Raw genomic sequence first — 22,785 nt, forward strand, 5'->3', positions numbered from 1 at the left:
CGCCCGCCGCTCCTCGGGGCGGCCTGGCCTGGCGCGGCCCCGCGCCGCCATCGGCCCGCGGCGGGGCGGCAGGTGCTGCCGCCAGCGGGCCGTGGTCGCCGGCCTGCGCCCGGCGCGGAGGGGCCAGGCCGCCGGCGCTCCCCCGGCTTCCCTTTTTTTCCATTTTTTTTTAAAGAAAGCCACACGGACACACGCGCAGGCACGTGTAAATGGGAAGGGACGGCGGCAGCCGCAGCCCCCTCGCTGTGCGAGGTCGGGCGGGCTGGTCACTGGCAGGAGGAGGAAAAAGAAAATACCCCGAATAGGTAGCGCGTGTTTGGGGTTACGCCCGCCAGAACTGCTGAGTGGTTTCTGTGAAACTTCCAGGTATTGCATCTCTAGAATTACTGACTTTTCGTTAAGACAGTTTCTACAAGGCTCACTCAGAGGTTTTTTTTTTTTTTTTTTAACTGCTTGCTCTTCTCTGCTCCTACCTGAAAACCATTGCACGCAGCAGGGCTACCCCTTTACAGCAGGTAGAACTTTCTAGATTTAGCCCAAAAAGACCATCCGAAAGCCAGGTGTCCTCCTGCCCCTAAACGACAACAAACCCCTGAAAGGCAGCCCAGTTAAACAGGAACAGCTCATACGTGTCCTAGGACATCTAACTTGGGTGCTTACTGGAGAGGGCATTTTTCTGTGACAGGATGGTGCCCTCCACGTGTAACATGCGATCCATGGATGCCCCAGGACAGGAGCATCTCAAGTAACCACAGCGACTTGCAGGCAGCAAGCCGGTGTCCTGTCTTGCATGGTGGTCCTTGCCACGACCTCAGCCCGCAGCTTGTAGGTCTGTACTTCCCCATGAATTGTCGCTAGTGCCTAGGAAAGCTACGGTTTAAACGAGGCTCAGCAGGTGAGGAATTAGCTTGATGGTCCAGGCCTGCACCTGTTGAGGGCTACGGGTCCCAAAACACCCAGTGCCAGCATTTCTTCTTAAACTCCCTGACATAAACTGCAGTGTGGCAGCATTATTGGGTTCTGTTAAACTGTTGCCATGTTGCAGTGATGGCTTTTCAGTAGACCCTGGAATGGTTTCATTATAGAAAGACAGTTAAGTGCTTTGGGATTCTTCTTGGCTAAGGTTTATAGAAAGGCCACAAAATCCTATGAATGATGCTTGTTAGTTTGCAACGCTATAACCTTACTTTTAATATATAACAAAAAAATAGCCTCTTTGGTATTAATAAGAATAAAAAAAAATCTGAAATTGAACATTATTTGTACTTCACCTTTTTATAGAACCTTTTTTCATGTGATACCAATATGTGTAAATATCAGAACTTAAAAGTTAATTAAAGATATAATAATAATTTGAGAGGAATTTTCAGCCACAGTCCATTAACTGACTGTTTTTTTATTAGAATGATAATTAACAGCGTTAATACTGAAGAGAAAACCAAGAACACTTAATCTTTCCTGCATCTGAACTATGTAAGAAATTTGCTCTGGTTACAGCTATCCATGGCCAGCCCTTGCTGTATAACACTTCTATAACGCCTCAGTATAGAAAGGCAAAGCTCCTGTCAGTCATGATTTGTGTTTATTACCTTAGCTTCAGACGCTGGTAAATTGCACTGGTACAAATCATACTTTATAGCTCTTGTGCTTGCATGCCATGAAATTCTGCACCATTACAATTACATCAGAAACTGTCGCTCACTTTTACAATTCCCAGAATAGGTAAGTGACATTACATTTTTCTACCTGTAGACTCCAAACTGACACCATCAGTTTGTATTCCATTCTTTCATCTGCAAGTTTTCATACAGCTCGCATCACTATATGATCTGAAGGCCTCCCAGAAATACATTATGTAATGTGTCTGTCACTTCTGTCACAAGTAGTTCTTTTTCTCCTCTTTCCCAAAGTATTGTTTTCGTTGGATATTTTTGGTTTCGATATTACAATAAATAGGTGTAAGAACCTTTCATTTGAAATGCAACAAAGTCTCTGATACTTTTTCTCCATGTTCAGGATCCAGTATCAAGGAAAGCTGTGTACTTATATGGACAAAGAGGGATAAAGAAAATAATTTTCTCAACCCAAAGTGCCAAGATTTTCAGGAAAAAATTACCCGAGGGTTTTTTTTTTTAACAGAAAATAAAATTTGTAAGCAGTCAGAAAGAAGATACCATGCTGTCATAATTTGAAGGAAAAGTAATAGCAGACTGCAGACCGTTCTGCTAAATACAGTGTTCTCTCGCATGACCACGTAATTAAAATATGCTGGTAAGTATTCTTTTTTCTCTCTGATTCCTTTTTTTGAATTAATTTTGAAAATATATAACGCATAAGAAAATTATCATGACCTATCCTGGTAACATTACTTTTGAAAATAACATTTTGCTGTGTTAATGCCTGAGCACTCTAGACTCGTCAGAACACGTACACTGTAGATCTGAGTCATGCTGGAGTAGCATCAATGAAGCATTTTTTTCTACTTTAACAGAGACTTCCACAACTTGGAGGGGAGCTGAGGTATGGACAGAACTTAGTCAATCCCACTGAACTTCATGAAGTTAGTATTTTATTGGACATACTAGCACACAAGGTGCTCTGCTGAGACTGCTTGACCGTTACAGCCCAAAGTAGATTGAGCCTGGCCAGATTGGAGACCAGGCAGAGTGAGTTTGGGTCTGTTTGTACCCACTGCTCAAGCAACTTAATTCTGTAGGATGTTTATAGTCTCCTCCCACACCTCAAAAGCAGCATAGAATAAAAGACAAAGATAATTTAATCAAAAAATCCAACAAGTGGGCAATAGAAGGGAGGAGTCAACCTCTGAAAAGGAAATGGAAGATAATGGATGGGGAGGTGACTCTTAGAGGCTCTTGGAAATGAAGATGAGTAAGTAATGTTTGATGCAATGCACATGAGGAAACTAGCAGAAAGCTACGGACAGAAGTGATGTGGTCAGAGTAATGATCTAGGTAAACAGTCTTGGGCTGTGGTTTAACAGTCAGTAATTTCAGGTTTGTGCACAGCCAGATCTCCCAGCTCTACTAAACTGATCTGGATCAGTTATGGCTATGCTCTCACATTGCTCTCACATTAGCTTGTGCCCATGCTACAGAGTTCTTGTTCTGGCTCTGGAAAAACTAACAATACCTGATCAGGCATTAATATCTGCTGGTCCAAAGTTATCCCATCAACATTTTTCTGAACAAATGTGAATTGGCAGAGTGAATTAATATTGTATTCGTGGTTTGCATCTGATGGCTGTGGCATATTTGATCATTAATAGGAGCCCTACAGCCAGCTTTACTGTATTGTCAAATCATGGCATTTACAGCAGTTAACGGCTGTTGTGTTACAAGCTGCATCAGTTAATGCTGGAGGGAAAGGTGTTGCAGCAGCCTAGGTATGGAAACAAAAGACCTTAACAAGGTCCTTATTTGTAAGGATAGATAAAAGGGACTTTGTCTTAGAGATGCTGTACAGAAGAAATCTGTAAGATTTAGACATATCCTGGATGCTAGAATCTACAGACAGGTCCAAGTCAGAGATGACAGTTGACATAAAACCTTCAGTGGCAGATAGACTGGTGACGCTGTCCACAGATAACAACAAAGAAGACAGTAGGACGGACTTTGAGGAAAGAGAAGGAGCCATGTTGTAGCTCCGTTGAGCTTTAGCTTCCTGCTAGTCATCCACAGAAGAGAGAGAAATGCCATGATTTTAGTTTGCATAGGAGGAGATGGCTCTGGGGGAAAAGCAGATCTGTGAATCATCTGCAGAGACGGTAGCTGTATTTGTATTTCAGATGAGGTAACCCAGAGATAAGATGTGGGAGGATAGAAGGAGAAGACCAAGGATACAGTTCTGTGAGAGAGCTTGAGGAGAATCTGTCAACACTTGGAAGCAAGGCTCAAGTAGGTAAAAGGAGAAGATTTGAAGTGAAACATGGTCGATTGTGTCTGGTTAAAGACGATGAGATTTAAATACATGCTGAGCTCCGTTGAACCTTTGAATAGCTTTGATATAGGCAAAATGGAAATGGAGAAGAAGTTCAGACACTGGTAGTAAGGTGCTTATGCAGTGAGTCTAGAGGTGAAACAGAGGGAGGGCAGTCATTGGAGAGGAAAGCGGGGTTGGGTCAAGACTATCTCTTTTTTTACATGTTTGATTTTTGAGGAGAAATAGTCAAAAGTAAGAAGAAGGTGAGCCAAGAAGATCATGTCATATTTTAGTCATATCTTTTAATTAATTTTGTTTGTGGAGTTGATTCTCCCTAGTGGGAATTGGATAGCTTCTGGACTTTGCGCCTTTTACTTATTTCATTGGTGGGAAGAAAAAGCAGTGTTCTCTCAGACATCACCCCTTGGGGATGTTCAGCTAAAGCTGCAGTTTTAACATGCAGCTGAACCAATCTCATGACACGTGGCTGCTGAAAGAAGGAGGCTTTATTCTTCCTGGCTATGCATTCCTGTCCCTTTCTTTGTAATGACACTGCTACTCATTGGACCTGTCTCTCCACCATTTTACTGAGTTCAGTTGGCTCACAGAGCAGTCCAATGAGTGCCAAAATCAGCATAGGCTAATGAGGAATGCACAGCCGGGAGCAGAGTTTTGGAAGATGGGGGATGTCCCCTTCTCTCAGCAGCCATGAACTGTAAGGCCATTTTATTGTGTTGCCTGGAACTGAACTATTGAGGTAAGTTGAGCAGCTCTTCAAGAAATTGAATTGTGAAATTCCTTTCTACCCTTACATGTGCAATGACACCGTTGGTAATTAACGAAGAAATATGTTGATGATGATGAATGTTAATACCACTCATCCTCATGGGATCAATCTGGCAGTTCACACCTCTAAGAGCTGTTGTTTCAGATTCTTTACAAAACCTGCAAACTCTGGCAGATCACTGCAGTGAGTTACAGCTGATTCATGTTTTGGCTTAGGATGTAGTTTCACTGAGATCTGGCTCTATGCTGAGCCAGTTGAAGGAGTTAAACCAGAAGAAAGCAGACTTATTTTTCTGCTGTGTTAGCTTTCTGCTTGCTTAATTCCTGGAATCAAACTGACACCAACATTTGCAGAAGTGAGGCGATAGAAGAATGCCTACAGGCAGAAGAGGGAAGTGGGATTGCCTTTCCAATAGGAGGTAAACCTTCCATCTATGCTGTTGTAGTGTGAAACTCCACCTGTAGGATATGGCTTCACAATTGATTTAAACGGATCTTGTTCTGAGCTTTTGATGAAGGAAGTGGTCCTACTGCCTCCCTGATAGCAACCCTGTTAAAACAAATCCTACCCAAAATGACTTGTTGGAATATGTAGTTATGGGCTTGCTAGCACTCACACGAGGAAGGGAAACCACATTAGGAGTGAAAATGACTTTAAAATGTGATTTTGGCTTTTTTATCTAGCTTGGGATGGGGCCCAAATAGAGTATTATTAATGAGCTCCCGGGGACTGCATGCAGCTCTCTGCTCATTGTCTGCTAACAGCAATTTAAGTCTTGACTGGAGCCTCTTCCCTTTGATATTCTGCTATCATTGATTTTCCTTTGAATGCCGAGTCATTTACTGTAGTCTTCTCCCTGTTAAGGGATGAGCTAATGTGATTATAAAAATAATTTTTTCTGTGATCAGCAGAACAAGTGAAGCCTGTTTTTCTGTGGACTTGTCCTGATGTGGCACCCCCTGCCTCCCCTCCCCATGTGGATTCTCTGATGTATATATGCAGTGCGTGCACATGGTTGCCATTTTATCAGCGACAGCATTATTAGAGTGCCTTTCATTGACTTTACTTTGCATTTCACAGAAGTTACCTTTGAAACCTCTATCTCTTTGTAAAAATTTAGATGGAATTGGGCAACGGCTTAAACATTTTTTTTTGCAAGAAAAGGGGAGAGGAAAGGGGACCCATGGACGAACACTGACAGACGGTGTAATTGCATAAGCCTTCTTTCCGTAGGAAACCAGGCTAAAAATGGACCTTTTGACTGAGATCTCTTTGCAGAGATCTCAGATGAGGCTACAGAGAGAGGAAGAAAAGTCTCTTTTAGCTAGGCAGTCCTGCTGTTTGCCATGTAAAGGCTTCCAGTGAACTGCTGCAACAGATTTCTTCTCATAAATAAGACTAAGCCAGCAGTTGGTGTTTACTCACTTGGTTACCTTCTCATCTTCGGCAATGTCCCCATCAGGCTTCAGGAACTTGTGTTTTTGCCAGAGTGTACTCACGAATCAGTTGCTTTCATTTATTTTTAATTTAACCTTTATACTTGAATAAATGGCTATGTAGGTAGTAAGACAAGCAGTTAAAGAGACCTGTGGTTTACAGGACAATGTTTATGTTAGTGATACCATGAAAAATAAAGGCTTTAAATTCAGCCAAGGATATGGTGCTGGTACGGTCGAGAAGCCAGGCTCAGGGTTTGCACTATATCATATCTTTTGTGTGAGACTTTCAGTGTCTGATAAATGCTGGGGTATTTTATTGTTTTTCTCTCTTTTATTTCTTTAAACAAAACTCCTATTGCCTTAGAAACTAAAATAAGCAATTTATAAAAAGAAAGACTGGCCTAATCCTGATTTCTGGGTGGATGCCAGTTTATTACAAGCTGTTTCAGCTATGATCTAAACTTTTCAAATTTGCTCAGTAATGGATCACTGTTCTGAGCTCTTTGAGTCTCTGACGAAGTTGTCTTACAAAAGCTTCGTCTGCCCCCCTAACAGGGCAGCTAGCTCCTGCAGTCCAGCCGCATGGGCCACATGGGCCTCCTGGGTCTCCTTTCAGGCATTTAGGCCTTGATTACATGGTCTCTGAAGTAAGTCTGTCGTGTTGCCAGGTGTTAACTTTTTTCCTTAGGCTGATTTACAGCTGGATCAGTTCCCTGATCCTCTGACCCTGTGATGACACAAATGCTCAAGCAAGGAAGTGGGGTGTGAGCAGTCAGTCGGGTTTAATGGGGTATGTGGGACTATCCTGCCTGGTAGCGCTCTAGGTTTGTACTAGATTACGGTGACCATGTAAACCAACACAGTGTATGTTTGGAGGCGGAGGAAGGGGAGAAAGGAGAGCATGCCCGTCTAATTGTGGGAATTCTCTGTTACAGGCAGACTGCTTCAGCTTTTTCTCCTGAGCATGCACTGAATCATGTGATGAGCTTCAGTGTAGCCCTCTCTCCTGCTCTGTGACCTCTGTTTCAACTGGTCGGCTGCATCTGGTACACTGGATCATAGGGGATGATGGGAAGAGAGGCCATGGCACAGTTGGGAGTGTAAGGGAGATTCAGCCCTTCCTTGTAGAGGAGAGTGCACCAGAAGCAAGATGTGTGAGTTGGTACAGTGTGTGAGATGTCACTGCTCTGTAATGGATAAATAAAAACATGGATAAAGTAGAGCAAGATCCAAGGTCTTTGGAAAAGACATGCTATACAAAAGCTGCTGCTCTCTTTTAAAAGCATTTGTGCGTTCAAGACGCAGACACAAGTCAAAGAAAATCAAACTCTCCTGATACGACCTCACCATCCTGGGCTTAGACCAGGTCATTAGAACAAGCAGGCATTTAAGGTTTTGTGGCCTAGGTCATCTGATTTCTGATAATGACATGGTCTTCTTTGCTCCAAGAAGCAGTCTCCTAAAACTTTGGTGCCTGTTTCCATGTTTGCTATGAACTGGTCCTTTGCTGCATTCCTGTGTAAAAACAATGTCATTATTCCCCTACTGGTAGAAAAAATATTGGCTCTATAGAGATTTTTCTCCAATGACATCCCTCAGCTGCTTTGTCGCACCCCTTGGACATGTCTGCTTAATGCTGAGTTTCTGCTATAAAATAGATGTTCCCCTCATCAGTGATGATTACATCACAAGCAGAAAAATTAATGCGAAAAAAATTGACACAGATATCCTTAAGACTATCAAATTGTAAAAGCAATTTTAAGCAGTATTTCCTGTGGTTTCAGCATCTCCAGTAGACAAGTGCAACTTATTTGGGATTCCAACAGCACAGAAAATTGGAAATTAAGACTGGGAGTTGCAAAGAAATTTGAAGGACCTGGGTGATCAGATCCCTCTGAGTTCCAGTGAAATCTGGACTGGAAACTTGTTTTCTTTTTGCAAATCCTGGTCCTAAGGACTTGATGATCATGAAGATAACCCTGAACATGGCAGTTGGCCGCATCGTCACCGTTCGTGTTGCGATGTCACATTTCTAATCTTCATGTACATTCCCCACACGCGCTCTTCCTGAGCTTTGCTGTAATTACTGTTCAGTAAAGCAACCGCACGCCCGCTCCTGCGGCCGCGGGCCCTGCCCTCGCGTGAGCCGAGCCGAGCCGAGCCGAGGTGGCGGCCGGGGCGCCGTAACGCGGAGGCCGCGCGGGGAGGGAGGCCGCGCCCCGCCTCAGCCCCCGGCCGGCGGCACCTGCCGTACAACATGGCGGCGCCCATCCCCGCCTGCGGCGACGGGAGAGAGGAAACGTCCTCCTGTATAAGCCTCCCGGTGTGCGCGGCGACTACCGCGCGGGGGGTTCCTGTTGCCTCACGCAACCGTTCCGCGGAGGCGCAGATGCCGGGCGGGCAGGTGGGCGCCGCGGCGTGGCGCGAGTGGGCCGGGCTGGATGCGGTTGGTGCGCGCAGCCCGAGCGCAGGCCGGGCCGGCGGTGCCCCGCGGCGGCGGCGGGCGAGCCCGCGGCCTCCGCCGGCCGCGTCGCGGCGGCGCACGCGGCCCTGCGGGCGGCCGCGGCCGGGCCTGCGGGGCTGGGCGGCCCCAGTCCCCGCTGCCGGGGTAGGGAGCCGGGCAGGGGGCGCTGGGGCGAGGGCGAGGGCTCTGAGCTGCGCCGCCGGGCGTTGGTGGTAGCGGGGCAGCGCTGCGCGGCGGGGGAGCGCGGGCGGGCAGGCGGCGGGGGGCTGCGAGCTGTGGGCAGAGCCGTAGCTGCGCACCAGACCCGTCCGATTGAGTCGTGTTTAACATCCAGCTCTCCGCCTTTCCCTTGCAGGCCATGGTAAAACCCTGCAGTGCCGCTGTGAGGGGGTGAAGCCAAGGGAGCAGGAGGGGGGCTGAAAATGCCCAAGCAGGCGGCGGTGACCATCGCTCTGGCCGCCCTGCTGGGTGCCGCGGTGGGCGGCCTGGTGCTGTGGAGAGCCGCTCGGCGTCGGAAGGGACGAGCGTGCGGTGGCGGTCAGCGAGGAGACACGCTCGGGAACTCGGGAGATGCGAAGCTTGTTGAAGCAGAGGATAAGGAGGTGCTTTCCTTCCTCACATCTCCCCCCTGCTCCTGGATAGAGAGGATCCTTGGTGCCGACATAGTGATAGTTTCAGAGCAGGAGGAGTGGGATCGCGTTGAACCATTGCTGAAGAAAGAGCTGGAGAAGTGGCCAGTGCTTGGAATTGATTGTGAGTGGGTGAGTGATCCAGAAACACCTCCGCTCTAGGTTGTGAAGGCGGAGGGAATAGATTGGGGCTTTTAACTGGGATTCATCTAGGGAGGAGCGATCCCTTTGCTTGGGTGGATATGACAGGACTGGCTGTTGAAACTGCTTGTTGTCTGTCACAAAACCAGTGAAGTATCTACTGGTTTTGACTATTCTCACATTTAAGTCTGCTGACTATATGTTTTTAATTCTCTGGTTGTATTCATTTGCTGAACTTCTGGATAAATCAAATATGCTAACTATGCAATGATAATCGGGCTATATAGCATTATATGTTTTATATAATATCTCTGTCAAGGTGATTTAATAAAAGTAGTTTGGGTTTAGACTATTTTTAATCTACCTCTGTATTTAAGAAATATATATTTTTTAGATAATAGTTGCAGAAGAAGAAGACAATGCTGATATGTAGATCAAAAATAGTGGGCCTACCAGAAAGCAATGTTCCTCTTCGCCTTTTACATTTGCCTACGTGAACTTTCAAAACAGGCTTTGAGCCATTTATAAAGCTTGACTTTGCCATTAGTTTGGCTGGAAATTTATTCGCCCCACATTCGTTAGTATAAGCCACAGTTAAACGATGCATTTGCCATAAACAGTTATATAGGAGGTTGCTTTGTGCTGATGTGCGTTAAAAAGCATGTCTTCTACCAGCTTGGCTGTGAAGGGGAAGGACCAGTGAAGAGAGGGAAATTTCCCTAGTAGAAGCGTGGTGAGAAGTAGCTTTGGGGCAGTAATATTGTGAAACAGACCATAAATTTTCGGTAAAAAGTTTGAGTCATCTAACAACATTTGACTATATGGTCTGGTAGGTTTTTCCCGTCATCTGTGGCCTCTTTCGTTGCAATTTGTTCCAGCCTTGGTACTGCTAATAATACTGTAAACCAAACTCTGATTTTTGTTTTTGTTTCAGGTATCTACAGAAGGAAAAGCAAATCCTGTGTCCCTCCTACAGATGGCTGCCTCCAGCGGCCTTTGCATTCTTGTTCGGTTGCCCAGGCTTGTTGCCAGTGGACAGCCTATCCCAAAGACACTATTGGACATCATGGCAGATAGTACTGTGTTGAAAGTTGGGGTAGGATGCTGGGAAGATGCTTGCAAGTTACTTCAGGATTACGGCTTTCCAGTGAAAGGGAGTGTGGATCTACGGTATTTAGCCATGAGACAGCGGTGAGTTTCTAGTGGCAGCGGCAGTGCCTCATTTGCGATGAAAATATTTAAAAAATAATTCGTGTATGCTGAACAATGCCAGGCAGGTAGGAATGCTCAGAATGGTTAGAGCATGGGCAATGACAGCAACAGCTAAGGAACACATCATGCTTCTATTCTGTGTTCTTAGTGGAAATTAAATCTTCATGCATGTTAATTGTGCCTGTAAGTCTCCTCACGTATGGTCCATATGGACAGTTCTGGGTGCCATGCTTCAGCCTGTTAGAAGTCCAGCTGCAGTGATGTAGCACAGTCAGAGTCATCACCATGTAATCAAATGTAAGTGAAAGTACTGTGTGGCAGTGAGTGGAACTGTTGGATTACAGGATTTCTTGAAAAATTACAAAAATAAAGAAGCTCTAACTTTCTTTTCTAAGAACAATGCTTCCATTTAAACATTACAATTGCAATACTATTTTTTTTCATCCTTCATTCATCTTAAAATAAAATGTTTTACTTGGGAGTATTCTTCACATATAATATTTGTGTACCTTGGTATACTGTTAATGATCTGGAGCACAGAACTGCTGACCTGGTGGTGCCTCTTTAGCACCAAGGACAGATTTCTTGTCCGTTGGTGCTTGTTGGGCACTCAAGCAGCCAGGATTCCTGTGAGTCATTCCTAGATCTCTCACTCTTCAGAAAGTGTCCCCAGTCCTGGCTCTTTGATTAAGTGGCCTATGAATCCATGGAGCTGATGGTCCTTCACTCTATGATAGACCTCTTTATTTAAGAAGCAGCTAGTTTAAAACCAAACACTTCAGCCTTAAGCATTACCCACTCCCATCCTTGCATGCTTTGCATATTGCAGGCATTAGGTTGTTACTGAATTTGGAAAGGACATTTTCGTGGAAATGAGGGAGAGGGCCTGTAAAGCTGACAGGCAGCTGTATGCTGTTTGGGGGGGAGTTACGCATCATGTGCAGCAGCTCATTGTGTTCTGGCAGGATCAGGGTGTACAAATCTGTCTGAATTTGCATGCATGTTTAGTTTTGTCTTTAATATGTTTGTTTTGCTTTCTTTGTTAAGGAAGGATCTACTTCACAACTGCCTTAGCCTTAAGTCTTTAGCTGAAAAAGTCCTCAACTACCCACTTGACAAGTCTTCTCATGTGCGTTGCAGCAACTGGGAGGTAGAAGAATTGACACAAGATCAGGTGTGTCTTCTGCTTCAACTTAGTGTTTTGGGAGGAAGAATAACCTTGTCATTAAAGGAGAGGCATTGTAATAGAGAGATCTGAGCCTCCTCCCAGTTCTGCCTCAAAACCTGGTGTATGTGTGACTGTGATCTGAAGTTAATTTTAGACTCTACCTGAGTTTCTCTCTCTTTCCATAAAGATCATTTTTTGTCATCCTCTCTGGATTCTTGGGCTTTGTTTCCCTTTAATCCAGGTGGACAGATAAAAATCACTTGAAATGCTTATGTGCCCTGAACACCACCTTTTTATTATTTTATTTCCTCCAGTCCATGTCAGTGCAATGAAAGAGAAAGAATCCTCCCTGCCAACCTTGTTCGCAGTCTTTAAATTGTCTTGGTTCCCCTAATTGCTCACTTCTTTTAAGTCACGCTGCAGATGTCTACAAAACCAGTGACCAGTAGAGGGGGTGACAGTATAAATAATCACACCAAAGATTAGTAGAAGGTGTGCTAAGAGAGGCCTTTCTTTACAGCTTAGGGACGGCTTGGTTGGGCTGGTGGCTGTTTAAGGCCTGGCTGACCTGAGAAATTTCCAGTGGGTGCCCTTGAGGTCCTGCTGAGCCTTTCAGGCCTGATTTGCCTGGAAATTTTTCCGTGCCCTGTGGTTCCTGGAGGAACCCAGGAGTGTTTCAAATCTGACTGATCCTGAAAACATGGGGTTTGTGGTGTCATGAAAGTGGCACTCAACTGTCAGAATTTTTGTGAACTTTGAAATGAAATAAGTCCAGCTTCTGGTTTTACTCTATCTCATGTTAAAGACTGATAATGTTTGGGAGTATTTGCTGTGTGCCAATATCACAATGTCTTTAGTTTTTTCTCCAAGGTCCTTTATGCTGCTAAGGATGCCCAGGTCTCAGTGGCTCTGTTCCTCCATTTGCTGGGATTTGCCTGCCTCCCTGCTACATCAGAAGGTGAAAACTCTGTTGCTGCTTGGGAAAAAGTGCTGCGTAGGTGCCAGGGCTTGGTGGATATCCCATTTAGAGGAAGAAGGAGTGGCAGCACAGGAGAGGAGAAGAGTGGAGAGGCAGGCTCCCCGCAGAAAACGAAGAATCGGAAATCTGCCGCGAACAGCCAGCCCTCTGGCAGTCAGCAAGTGAGGGATCCTCGGAGGCAGAAGCGAAAGCCTCTGGGTGTGGGATATTCTGCCAGGTAAGTCTGTGAGCACATTTTACTCCTTGCATTGCAGATGGCAAACTGAATGATCCCTCATGGTTTACTCATTACCAAGGCAGATAATGTGAACCAGGAAAAGGAAACACAGGACCCAGCAGTCATGGGAGAGAGATCCTATTTTGATTTTCCCATTTCCCTCAAGATAATGCTAACAGTGGCAGCAGTGCTCAGATCTGTGCTAGGTCATGAGTAGGTTGAGAGGGTTTCTCCAGCTTCTGCCCTTTCTTCTCACATGGAGGCATTAGCTCAAGAGCAGAGGACATTTGGCTGTCAGGATGGCATTTACAGCCCAGAGAGCTGTGCCCTGTCTCCTCCAGGGAAAAGGTAGCAAACTGGGCAGAACTTGTGCTGTGAGCAGGTTCTGCCTTGCAGGCTGCTGTTTATACCATGCTGCTCCAGATCACTGTGGTCACAGAGATGTCAAAGTACTGAATCAACCTGAAAGAGGGGCTCAGAGAGATGATGTGAGGTGCCAGAGGGCACAGGAAGTACCAGTCTGCTGTGGCATCAAAGCATAGCACTTCTCTGTTGACCAGGAATAGAGAGGAGGGTACAATACTACTTTGGCCTCACTAGGACAGGGATCAGGATCCCTGACTAGTGGGCTGTTTTGTGGGGCAAATCCTAAATTCTTATGGCCTTTTCCTATTGAGACTTCAGTTGTTTTTGTTTTTAAATTAAAATAACTTGGAGATGTCTCTTTAAGCCCACTGCAGTGGAAGACATGGAGAACTGATATCTTTGCTTTTATGTTTGGATACAATCTAATATAATTTAATCACACAGATGTAGGAACTCTAATTGGCTGTAATTGTCATTGTTTGGAAAGAAAAATTGGCTTTTCAATATTTGTTTTCTCCTTTTCAAGATTATTGGTTTGGCAATGGAGAGGAGACATTTTAATGGAGTCAATAATATTGATTCATTAGCAGTCATTAACAGTATTGTGTTGTAGGCAATAAGATCCAGTCATATTTCTTTTTTTACTGGGAGCCAGTGTCATACAAAACAGAAAGACTGTACCTCATGGGAGAAATAAAATCTTGAACAAAATTGCATTCCATGCTAAATTGAGATCTCGCTATGTTTATTTATTTATTTTTTTAACCAAGCTTGATTTCATGAGAGATCTCTCTAAAGCTAATTTAGACTCACTGTTTCATACAATGTCTCCAGCAGTCTGAAAATGATTTCAAAAGTCCTTTTCCACTCTTCCTTTCTATAGGCATGTCTAGTTTGAATGCTTACTTATTTAGAGTCAGGAACTACTTAAATTATGATGATGATTGAGCTGAGCTGCTGATACTCAGTAGAAGCAGGCCTCTAGTATCTTCACTGGGTTTCTTTGTTCCCCTTTCCCCATGGATATTGGAAGAAATCCTTTCTGTCAGATTACTTTGCCTGTAAGCCAACCTTTTTAGCTGGTATGACTCCGCAGAGGGAATGCTTATTCATGTGATCCTGCTGCAGAGAAGAAAGAAAGGAAACTTTTCCACAGCATGTGTCACTGGCCAATTCCTTCCAGGTGCTCCACCAGCGCAGCCTCCTTCACTATTCAGTTTTGTTTGGCAAAGTAAAGAGGTGGGGTTTTTTGGAGAACAGAATCCTTCCTTAAACTGCTGCCCACCACCAGAGAATCCTCAGACAGGATGTCTCTCCACTGACTGAGCTTAGGTGCCCGCATTTCACAGGGGCTAGGAGTGGAGCTGCGTCTCAGCTCTGCTTTGTTGTTTCCGTGCTGTCTTGCATTTGGGTTCTCTGTGCTCTAAGAGGCTTTTTGTATCATTTCTCTTGGATTAATGAAAATGCTTCTGTTTAAACTAAGTTTTAGAAAATGCCTCTTAATAAGACATTAATATATGGGCTTAGGGCAGCTGATCCTTGAAACTACCTTGTCCATAGGCTGACATACTCTTTTAGCTAATCTTCCTTTCTAACTAGTATTTTTTTTCCTAATGATTTTTCTTTTAATTTCTGTTATCATTGCTGGCTTCTTTTGAAAAATAGGATTTAGAGTTGCCAATTCTATGGGCAGTAGAGTAACAGAGATACCTCACAGCCAAATGTGATGTAGCTTTTTGAATGTTCTGCCTTCCTTAGCAGCAGCCTGTGTATTACACTGCTGAATAACGTATATATTTAGGGGCACTGCTGTGATTCAGAGGAGACTGAGTGAATTGCGGCGTGGAATGCATGGCTGTAGAGAGCTTTGGGTTTTTGGCATGCTATTTTAGTTGCTGCAGTGTTGTCCCTGTTGCACAGAAAATCTCCGCTCTATGACAACTGTTTCCTGCATGCACCAGATGGACAGCCTCTGTGCACTTGTGATCGCAAGAAGGCTCAGTGGTATCTGGACAAGGGGATTGGAGGTGAGTGTACCACTCTTCCTGTTGGTATTGAAAGAGCTCTTTTGCCATGTTTCTTAGATAACTGGGCATGGACTTCTGGTATCTTTTCTTTTGGAAGTGCTGTTGGGGATTTATCAGGAAATCTTCTTCGTTTTAGCATTCTTATTCTAGCTTTCAAATGCAAATTTTTGTTGAATATTTATTTCATTTTATCCTTTCAGAGCTGGTTAGCACAGACCCATTTGTTGTGAAGCTGCAGTTTGAGCCTTCGGGACGTCCTGAGTCTCAAGTTGATTATTATCTGACTGTCAAGGAAAACCTGTGTGTCGTGTGTGGCAAGCGAGAGTCCTACATCCGGTGAGTTGTTTAGTAGGGTAAGAGAAAATGTGTCTTGTAGAAAAAGATTGAAGTTTGCATCTCATTCAGCATCCAGAAATTTCGTTAGTGGCTTGAAATGTCATGCTTGTTTATATTCTGGATGGGCTGTCACTGTTTGAATGCCACGTGATCATATGTATCTGGGTAAGTTTGACACTGAACAGGCCAGCATTGCCTTTTCTTAAGGAGGATGGTGGAATCGGTCTGTGGAGAACAAAGTGTATGAAATATGTATGTGTTGCAGTTTGAATTATAGGGAGCAGCAGTATGCAAACATACATTGTTCTGATGGCATCCTCTTCTGAGAATAACTGTACTATTTTTCCGGTACTTATTCCTTATGATTTTAAAAGGCTTAGGTGAGCCTGACATCTGTGAGGACAGAAAGAATGAGATTTTTTTTTTACTGCTGCTGCTGTTTAGCTGAGAGGTATGTTTCTCATAGCGTATTGTTTTATATTTGTACAGTATGAGTCACTTATTTTTTTTAATTGAAAGTGATGGATTTCAAATAAGTAGAGGTTGGAGAACCTTTTGGTGCACTCAGGGCCCTGACCCTGGTGATCTTTGTTTTCCTCGGCTTTTAATATTAGTTGTCCCTTTGTGTGCCAGGAGGAGGAGGAACTGGGGGTTAGCAGCTTCATCCAAACCTAATGCAATGGGTCTTTTGTCTTCTCCAGAAAGAACATTGTTCCTCACGAATACCGGAGACACTTTCCCATCCAGATGAAGGACCACAACTCCCATGATGTGCTCCTGCTCTGCACATCGTGCCATGCCGTCTCCAATTACTATGACAACCATCTCAAGCAGCAGCTAGCTGAGGAGTTCAGTGCCCCTATTGGCTCCGAGGAAGGGGTGCGTCTGCTGGAGGACCCCCTGCGCAGGCAGGTGCGATCGGGGGCGCGAGCCCTGCTGAATGCAGACAGCCTGCCTGACCCCCGAAGGGTGGAACTTCTGCAAGGCATTAAGGACTTCTTTAACACGGAGGCAGTGACCCCAGAGATGCTCCAGGAAGCAGCTGGTCTGGAAACGAGGTATAACAGCCTAGCTAGTAGATGTAATATTTTCGACATTTATTTGAGGCGTTTTAGTTCTACAAAAGGGTGTCTACTCAAGGATCCTTTGGTAAATATTAATGCAGCAACAAAAATAAATCCAGCAGCATTTGCAAAGTGAGGATCACGCATGCTGACTTTTTCTCCCTAAGCTTTTTAATTAAAATAAAACCCATTCTTGGTCTCCTTGTGATAGCAGTGACCTTCCCTAAACTAATGTTGTTTGGCTAGGAAGTATCTGAATTTGTGACTAGTAGGAGTTGATCTGCACAGTGAAAATGAGCCTCTAAAAAGATAGCTTCATCCCTTGTTTAAGCCTGTGGAATCTGAATTTATAGTACTCTGATGCATCTAACTAGAAGGCAAGAAGAGAAACAAAGTAGCTGTTTGTGCTGTATCCGAAGACTATAAGCAGATAAGCAGACCCTAGATTTCTTACTATGTTTTTGTTTGCTCTTGCCCCATAGACTGTGAAATGCAGCCGTTGTTTCCCCTCTTACCCCTTTTCCCTTTCTCTTCCAACAATCTCCTTCCCTTTTTGCTTCCCCCCCCCCCCCGCCCCCATCACTGTTCTATACATCTTTTGAAGGGCAGATCAGGGAGGCTGAATGAAGGACAATCATGCACCAGGTGCATCAGAAGTCTCCTCTCTACCTCTTTCCCATAGCCTCCCCAAAAGTCTTATCTTAACTAATGTCGGGTTTTGCTGTTTGCATGAAGACAGCATTTTCTCCTTATTATGCTCATGGCTGTTTGTTGCATGCTGGTGTAATATCTCAGTACCTGTTCAGGCAGGGAGTTCGGTGGCAGGATCAGAGCTCTGGAGAACCTAAGGTTCTTGCCTTGAGAAATTTGCAGTCTTTCTCTTGAGAAGCTTGTTATGTGCCTTAAGAGCTTTGTTTACTTTTGCTATAAAAGGATAACACTTTCTCATTTTGAAGAATCCACCTTCCCAGTGCAGCTGTGTTCCAGAAAGCAGCCTGACACTGAAATAAAGCATAAAACTCTCCCTCCCAGGTCTCCACCTGGTTAGCTCACTGTGCTGCTGTAAGTAAGCAAGTCCTGCTGCTGAAAGTACCTTCAGCATCTTGCTGTTCCTTCCAGATAGGTCTAGGGTCTGACTGTGGGCTTGTGTACTAAACTCTGTTTGTGTTCTGGCAGGATTTGCAATGAGAGCTATATGCCACATGGGCTGAAGGTGGTGCAGTGTTTTGCTAAAGGAGGCCTGCGCTCCCTCATGCAGTTGGAACGACGCTGGCGGCAGCATTTCTTGGACAGCATGCAGCCCAAGTACCTCCCAGAGCAGTGGTCAGTGGACCATAACCATGGGAAGCTGATTCGGAAGTATGGGGAGGATCTTCAGATTGAGCTGTCATGAGACTAATTTCCTGGAGAGACTCTAGATGGTATCTAATGGACACATGTAACTGAAGGTGGAAGGACTATTTTTATTTCTTTCTCCACTAACATCTGGGCCTGGGTTTGTACAGTGGCTCCACCAGGTTTGGTGTTTATAGAGTTAAATCCTTTGAATTGAATTTTATAAGTTGGTTTGGAATTTTTAATCCTAGACTGGATGTGTGACTTGCTACAACTTTTTTCTGTGTGGATGGGGCTGACAGGAGGCTGTGTGTTTAGGCAGAGACACTTCTGTCACTGACTATTTCAGTGCAAGAGTGCAATACTAAGGGGACTTTTCTTCTCAAAGTAACTGTGGAGAGTTGCTTTCTACCCTCCCAGGATATCAGATGCCTCCAGACCATCTCTTTTTAACACATAGCACAATATGTGAACCTTTCCAGGTTTTCCAAGGATCCCTTGGCTGTACCAGCAGTCTCCTGAGGCCTCCTGATTAAGTCTCCTTTCTTTGTTTTTGGTACAGTTGCATTCACATGAGTTCTTGGGAAAGAATTCCTGCCAGAGAGAGATTCCTTGTTTGGAAGTGGCAAAGAAACCTCATCCTTTTTTTTTTTTTTTTTTTTTTTTGCAGATTGTGATCAGTATCAGCATTGTGATAAGACGCTGAGTTTTTCTGATAGTGGTTGCCTGATGAGAAGTGACACTGTTTGACTCTGGCAGTGTAGGAGCACGCATGTCAAGTCTCTTACTTTTTTAAACTTGTTCCAGCATCACACTGTTTCTAAAAATGTTACTTCCCAATTCTGCTCGTTTATGATGAATAGTTTGTGGTAGGTACCTTTTCACATCGGAGTGAAATGGGGTCAGATGTCTTAAAAGGGATGAGAGGAAATTAAATTTTACTTGAAGACCAGCATGTTTTAAGAGGGCAGAACACATGTGGCAGGAAGCTGGGACTCCAGTGTTCTGTTCCTGAGTCTGACTTGTTTGGTGGTGAGCAGGTCATACACTCTCCATGCCTGTTTCCCTGTCTCTAAAGCGGGACTAATGATACTTACCTACCTCACAAGGGTGTTGTGAGGACTAATGAATTCATGTTTTTGTAAAATGCTTTGAAAATATAAGCCAGTATGTGCTAATTATTACTGTTGTTTTCGAAATGTGTTCCTGCCTGACTTCTCTTAAATATTTATAATTTTTGCCTGGTGCTAGGCTTCAGTTAAATATAACTTTTTAAAAATAAATAGACTTTTCTGTGAAACTAATTTTGATGACATTAATTGTATTAGATGACTCTGTTTCCCCTGAATTATGAAGCTTGAGTTGTAAAGGTCTTTTTAAAGAAGTTTCAGTAAAGTCTTTATCCTTCTTCTATCCTACTAGCGTATATACAATGCAGCTGATGCATGTTTCCTAATAACATTTGGCCAGAATCCTGGCCTTCCCATGATAATGGCTTAAACTCTCCACTGTCTGATATCAAGAAATTGCACAGGCTGGGGACTGTTTGTAGCAGAGCCTGTTTGAGGTAAGTAGGAGCCATGGAGATACAGTACATTAATGCCATCCCAGAGGGAGGAGCTGCAGTAGCAGCCAGCATACAAAAAATCAAAGATTCATCATAAATACAACTTACCGCAGAGCTGCAAATGAGACCATTTGCATTATAAGGCCAATTTTATGCCTTCTCTGTACTAATGATAGGTCTTAACAAAACCCGATCAACCCAAATGTATTCTGTCTCTATGCTCACTCACAGAGCTGATTGTAATCTCAGCAAGAAGCTCCTGTCTACAGCAGCAGCTTAGATACAAGTATTTCTCTCCAAAGTGTTTTGAGGATATGTTCAGATAGTGTCATCTCCTATCTCTGCCATCAGATCAAGGTGGTGAGAGCTCTTTGTGCAGCTCAGAAATCCCTTTTTAACAATCAGGAGTACAAATTGTCCATCTCGCTTTTTTGTCCTGCTTTGTTTTTCTTCCTTTGTTCTGATGCTTGAACTCCTGATAAAGCTGTCCTGGTTTAATGTAACCTACAGACTGACCACTGGGCTGTTTTCTGTTTGTTGAAAAAAGGAAACGATGCTGAGACACGAATCTGACTGCAACTCCTCTGAACGTAAGGAGTCAATGCTATGATTGAAGAACTTTTTATTTTTTTCAAATCACCAGTGCAGAAATAAGAGTTTTCAAGGAATACATTCTTCATAAATATTTTCTTAGCCAAGATTCCTTGTTGTTTGTCAATTATCTTTAACTTGCATCGTTTTTATGCAGCTTCCTCCCTCTTTCAGGTTGACTGTGTTGTGTAGAATAAATATTTTTATTGTTTTGTAATTTTCTGCCTTTTAATAGAACATGTTTGTTTTTTATTACTTGATACATTGTGCATATGAATAACAAGAATACTTGCTGTGCTCATTTGGTAGACAGTAGCAGTTCTACTGTGGGAATCAGCATATACTGATTATTTACATTATTATCAGAATATACTAATATCTTCCCTATCTAATTGGACACAGGCATATACAGAGGTCAGAGGAAGAACAAAGCTGGTCTGTAGATTGAACTTCTGCATATGTCTTCGTCCCTAATTGTTGCATTGAGTGAAAATCTGCTCTTCTAGCAGACTTATCACTATTCAAGCTGCTCCTCTTTTTTGCATGCCTGCTTTTCTCTTCTTTCTTTCTGTCTGATCCTCCTCTTGTGATTCCCTCATTTCTTACAGTAACATTTGGACCTCACCTTCTGAGTTTCTTCCTGTGCCTCCCCTGGTATGTCTGGCAGGATCAGCTGTGGAAGAGCCCTTCCTGACTGTAGTGCTGTGCTTCCAAGCAGTGCTGTAGCAAGTCTGTTCAGGAATACTTGAATCGTAGTACTGAGCCAGGCTGTGGATTCAGGTACCATCCTTCACCTGATTATGCTGGTCAGTCATGATGGCCATACATCTACCTCTTTTTAAATAAAAGCCTAGATTTTGCGCAACTGGAGTATTCATCTAGGTTGCCCCAGGTATGTTGCCTATATTAAACAGGGTACTGCCTACATTAAACAGGGTACATCCATTCTCTCTCTGCAGGAAGAAAATTGCCATGCCTCTGTGGGTTGGCTTTGACAACATGGGATTCTTCCTGCAGTCACTTGTCATTTTGTTGTTTGTAAGTTTGCCCAAGGGGCACTGCCAGATATGCGGGAGAGAATTTGGCCCTTTTATCTGGCACTTGATGCTACTTGCCTCAAACTGAGCCTTATAGGTTAGTGGGGAGCATGCTCCAGCTGCTGGGATCTCCAAACCTGTCTTGGTTTACAAATTCCCTGTAGAGCTTGCCTCCACCCTTTCAATTTCAGGTGTTTTGCCCTTGCGAAACCAATGTTTCAATTCATGCCAGATTCCCTCGGGTTGATACGAGACCTGATGGAAGCTCGAAAGGCAGATTTTATTCTGGCAAAGCAAAGGGTAAATCATAAAATTCAATTAAAATACTGCAAAGCTAAGATATATTGTAAGCTATTCTTTTTCCTCCCTGCTCATAGGTAGCATCTCCCCAAGGCTGTGTGTGGTTGCCTGTCCGACGCAGAATCAGGCTGCTGCGCTCCGAAGTCTAGGCCCCTGCTGCCATTTCAGCTGTGTTTGGAGTTGAGCAGGTACCATACAAGTTGCCACTGTACAGAATGCTGCTGTCAGTGTAAAATTGGTTGTTCAGGGTGACAAATCAGGATGCCAAAATGATGTCAAGAAGCTTCTGGAAGCTCTTGCTCCAAGATCTCTTTCAGCAGTTTTAGGTGCAAATTTCCTAGGCTCAAGGATGGGCCGTACCTGGCCCCGTTAAGTCTGCGGGGGGCTGTGCTGTGGGAAAGGAGGGTAAATGAGGGAGAGGGCGATCAGCCTGCAGTCCCTTCCCCCTTGTCCTTGCTGCTGGGCAAAGAGACTGTGTGGAGATGGGGCTGCCCCAGAAGGGGGTAATTTAAAGTTACTTTGTCATTGTCCTCTGGTGTGGCAAAATTCATTATTTATAATGCTGCTGAGAAATCTTGAGGTGACAGTCTTTCTTGCTGCACTAGCAGTTGTGGCTTGCTCAGCACTTTTCTAAGAATATGACCAGGTTCATGTTTCCAGAGACTCTCCTCTGGAGCTGGAGTACTGACAGCCTCTGTGGTATGCTAGCTTGCCTTCCCACATGGGATAGAAACTGATTTCTGTCTTTCCAAACATTACAGTTTGCCTTTTTTGTGGCTGTGCAGTAACACACATTACTACATGGTGCAGGAAGTACCAAGTGTGCAGCGTTTTCAGTAGTCTGGCAGTTGGAGATGCAGTAAGTGCTGCATTTCTGAACAGATCACACTTGACAGGTTAATTATGCTGCTGACAGACTTGGCATTTGGAGTGCCTTGATTTCCTTTCTTTGACAGTCTTTAAAGGTCCCAGCTGTCACCTCCATGAATGACAGAATTGAAGGTGATGTATCCCTGTGAGCTTCTTGCAGTTTCCCATGTTTGGTACTCAATGCCAGGGATGGGCAACTATCTACCTGTTGCATTTCTGTTGCTTTGGCTCCCTAGGGAACTCCACACTGTCAGTAACACTCCCCCCTGCCCCGGAGAGGAAAGGCTGTTACCCTTCAGAAGGGTTCTTACCCTCAC

At 44.2% G+C, this 22,785-nt stretch overlaps 1 protein-coding gene and 1 long non-coding RNA gene across 5 annotated transcripts; both read left to right on the forward strand.

Moving 5' to 3' along the window:
- Positions 1-60: 60 nt before the first annotated feature.
- Positions 61-8,278, forward strand: LOC112980739 (uncharacterized). Of its 2 annotated transcripts, XR_010389397.1 has the most exons (4): positions 61-366; positions 2,140-2,271; positions 3,806-3,914; positions 7,101-8,278. It is a non-coding gene; the product is annotated as an uncharacterized LOC112980739 (long non-coding RNA). The 2 variants fall into 2 exon arrangements; XR_010389396.1 differs by lacking the exon at positions 3,806-3,914 and having other exon boundaries at positions 73-366.
- Positions 8,279-8,390: 112 nt separating this feature from the next.
- EXD2 (exonuclease 3'-5' domain containing 2) lies at positions 8,391-19,407 on the forward strand. Of its 3 annotated transcripts, none has more exons than XM_026095766.2 (9): positions 8,391-8,569; positions 8,985-9,390; positions 10,334-10,590; positions 11,659-11,785; positions 12,650-12,975; positions 15,262-15,368; positions 15,569-15,704; positions 16,406-16,762; positions 17,945-19,407. In XM_026095766.2, the coding sequence occupies exons 2-9, from the start codon at positions 9,052-9,054 to the stop codon at positions 18,159-18,161; spliced, it is 1,866 nt and encodes a 621-aa protein (XP_025951551.2). In that variant the 5' UTR covers positions 8,391-8,569; positions 8,985-9,051; the 3' UTR covers positions 18,162-19,407. The 3 variants fall into 3 exon arrangements, with proteins under 3 accessions (XP_025951551.2, XP_064368576.1, XP_064368577.1); XM_064512506.1 differs by lacking the exon at positions 8,391-8,569 and adding an exon at positions 8,587-8,773; XM_064512507.1 differs by lacking the exon at positions 8,391-8,569 and having other exon boundaries at positions 9,251-9,382.
- The last annotated feature ends 3,378 nt before the right edge of the window (positions 19,408-22,785 follow it).

Source organism: Dromaius novaehollandiae, chromosome 5, assembly GCF_036370855.1.
Source record: "Dromaius novaehollandiae isolate bDroNov1 chromosome 5, bDroNov1.hap1, whole genome shotgun sequence".
Classification (NCBI taxonomy): Eukaryota; Metazoa; Chordata; class Aves; order Casuariiformes; family Dromaiidae; genus Dromaius; species Dromaius novaehollandiae.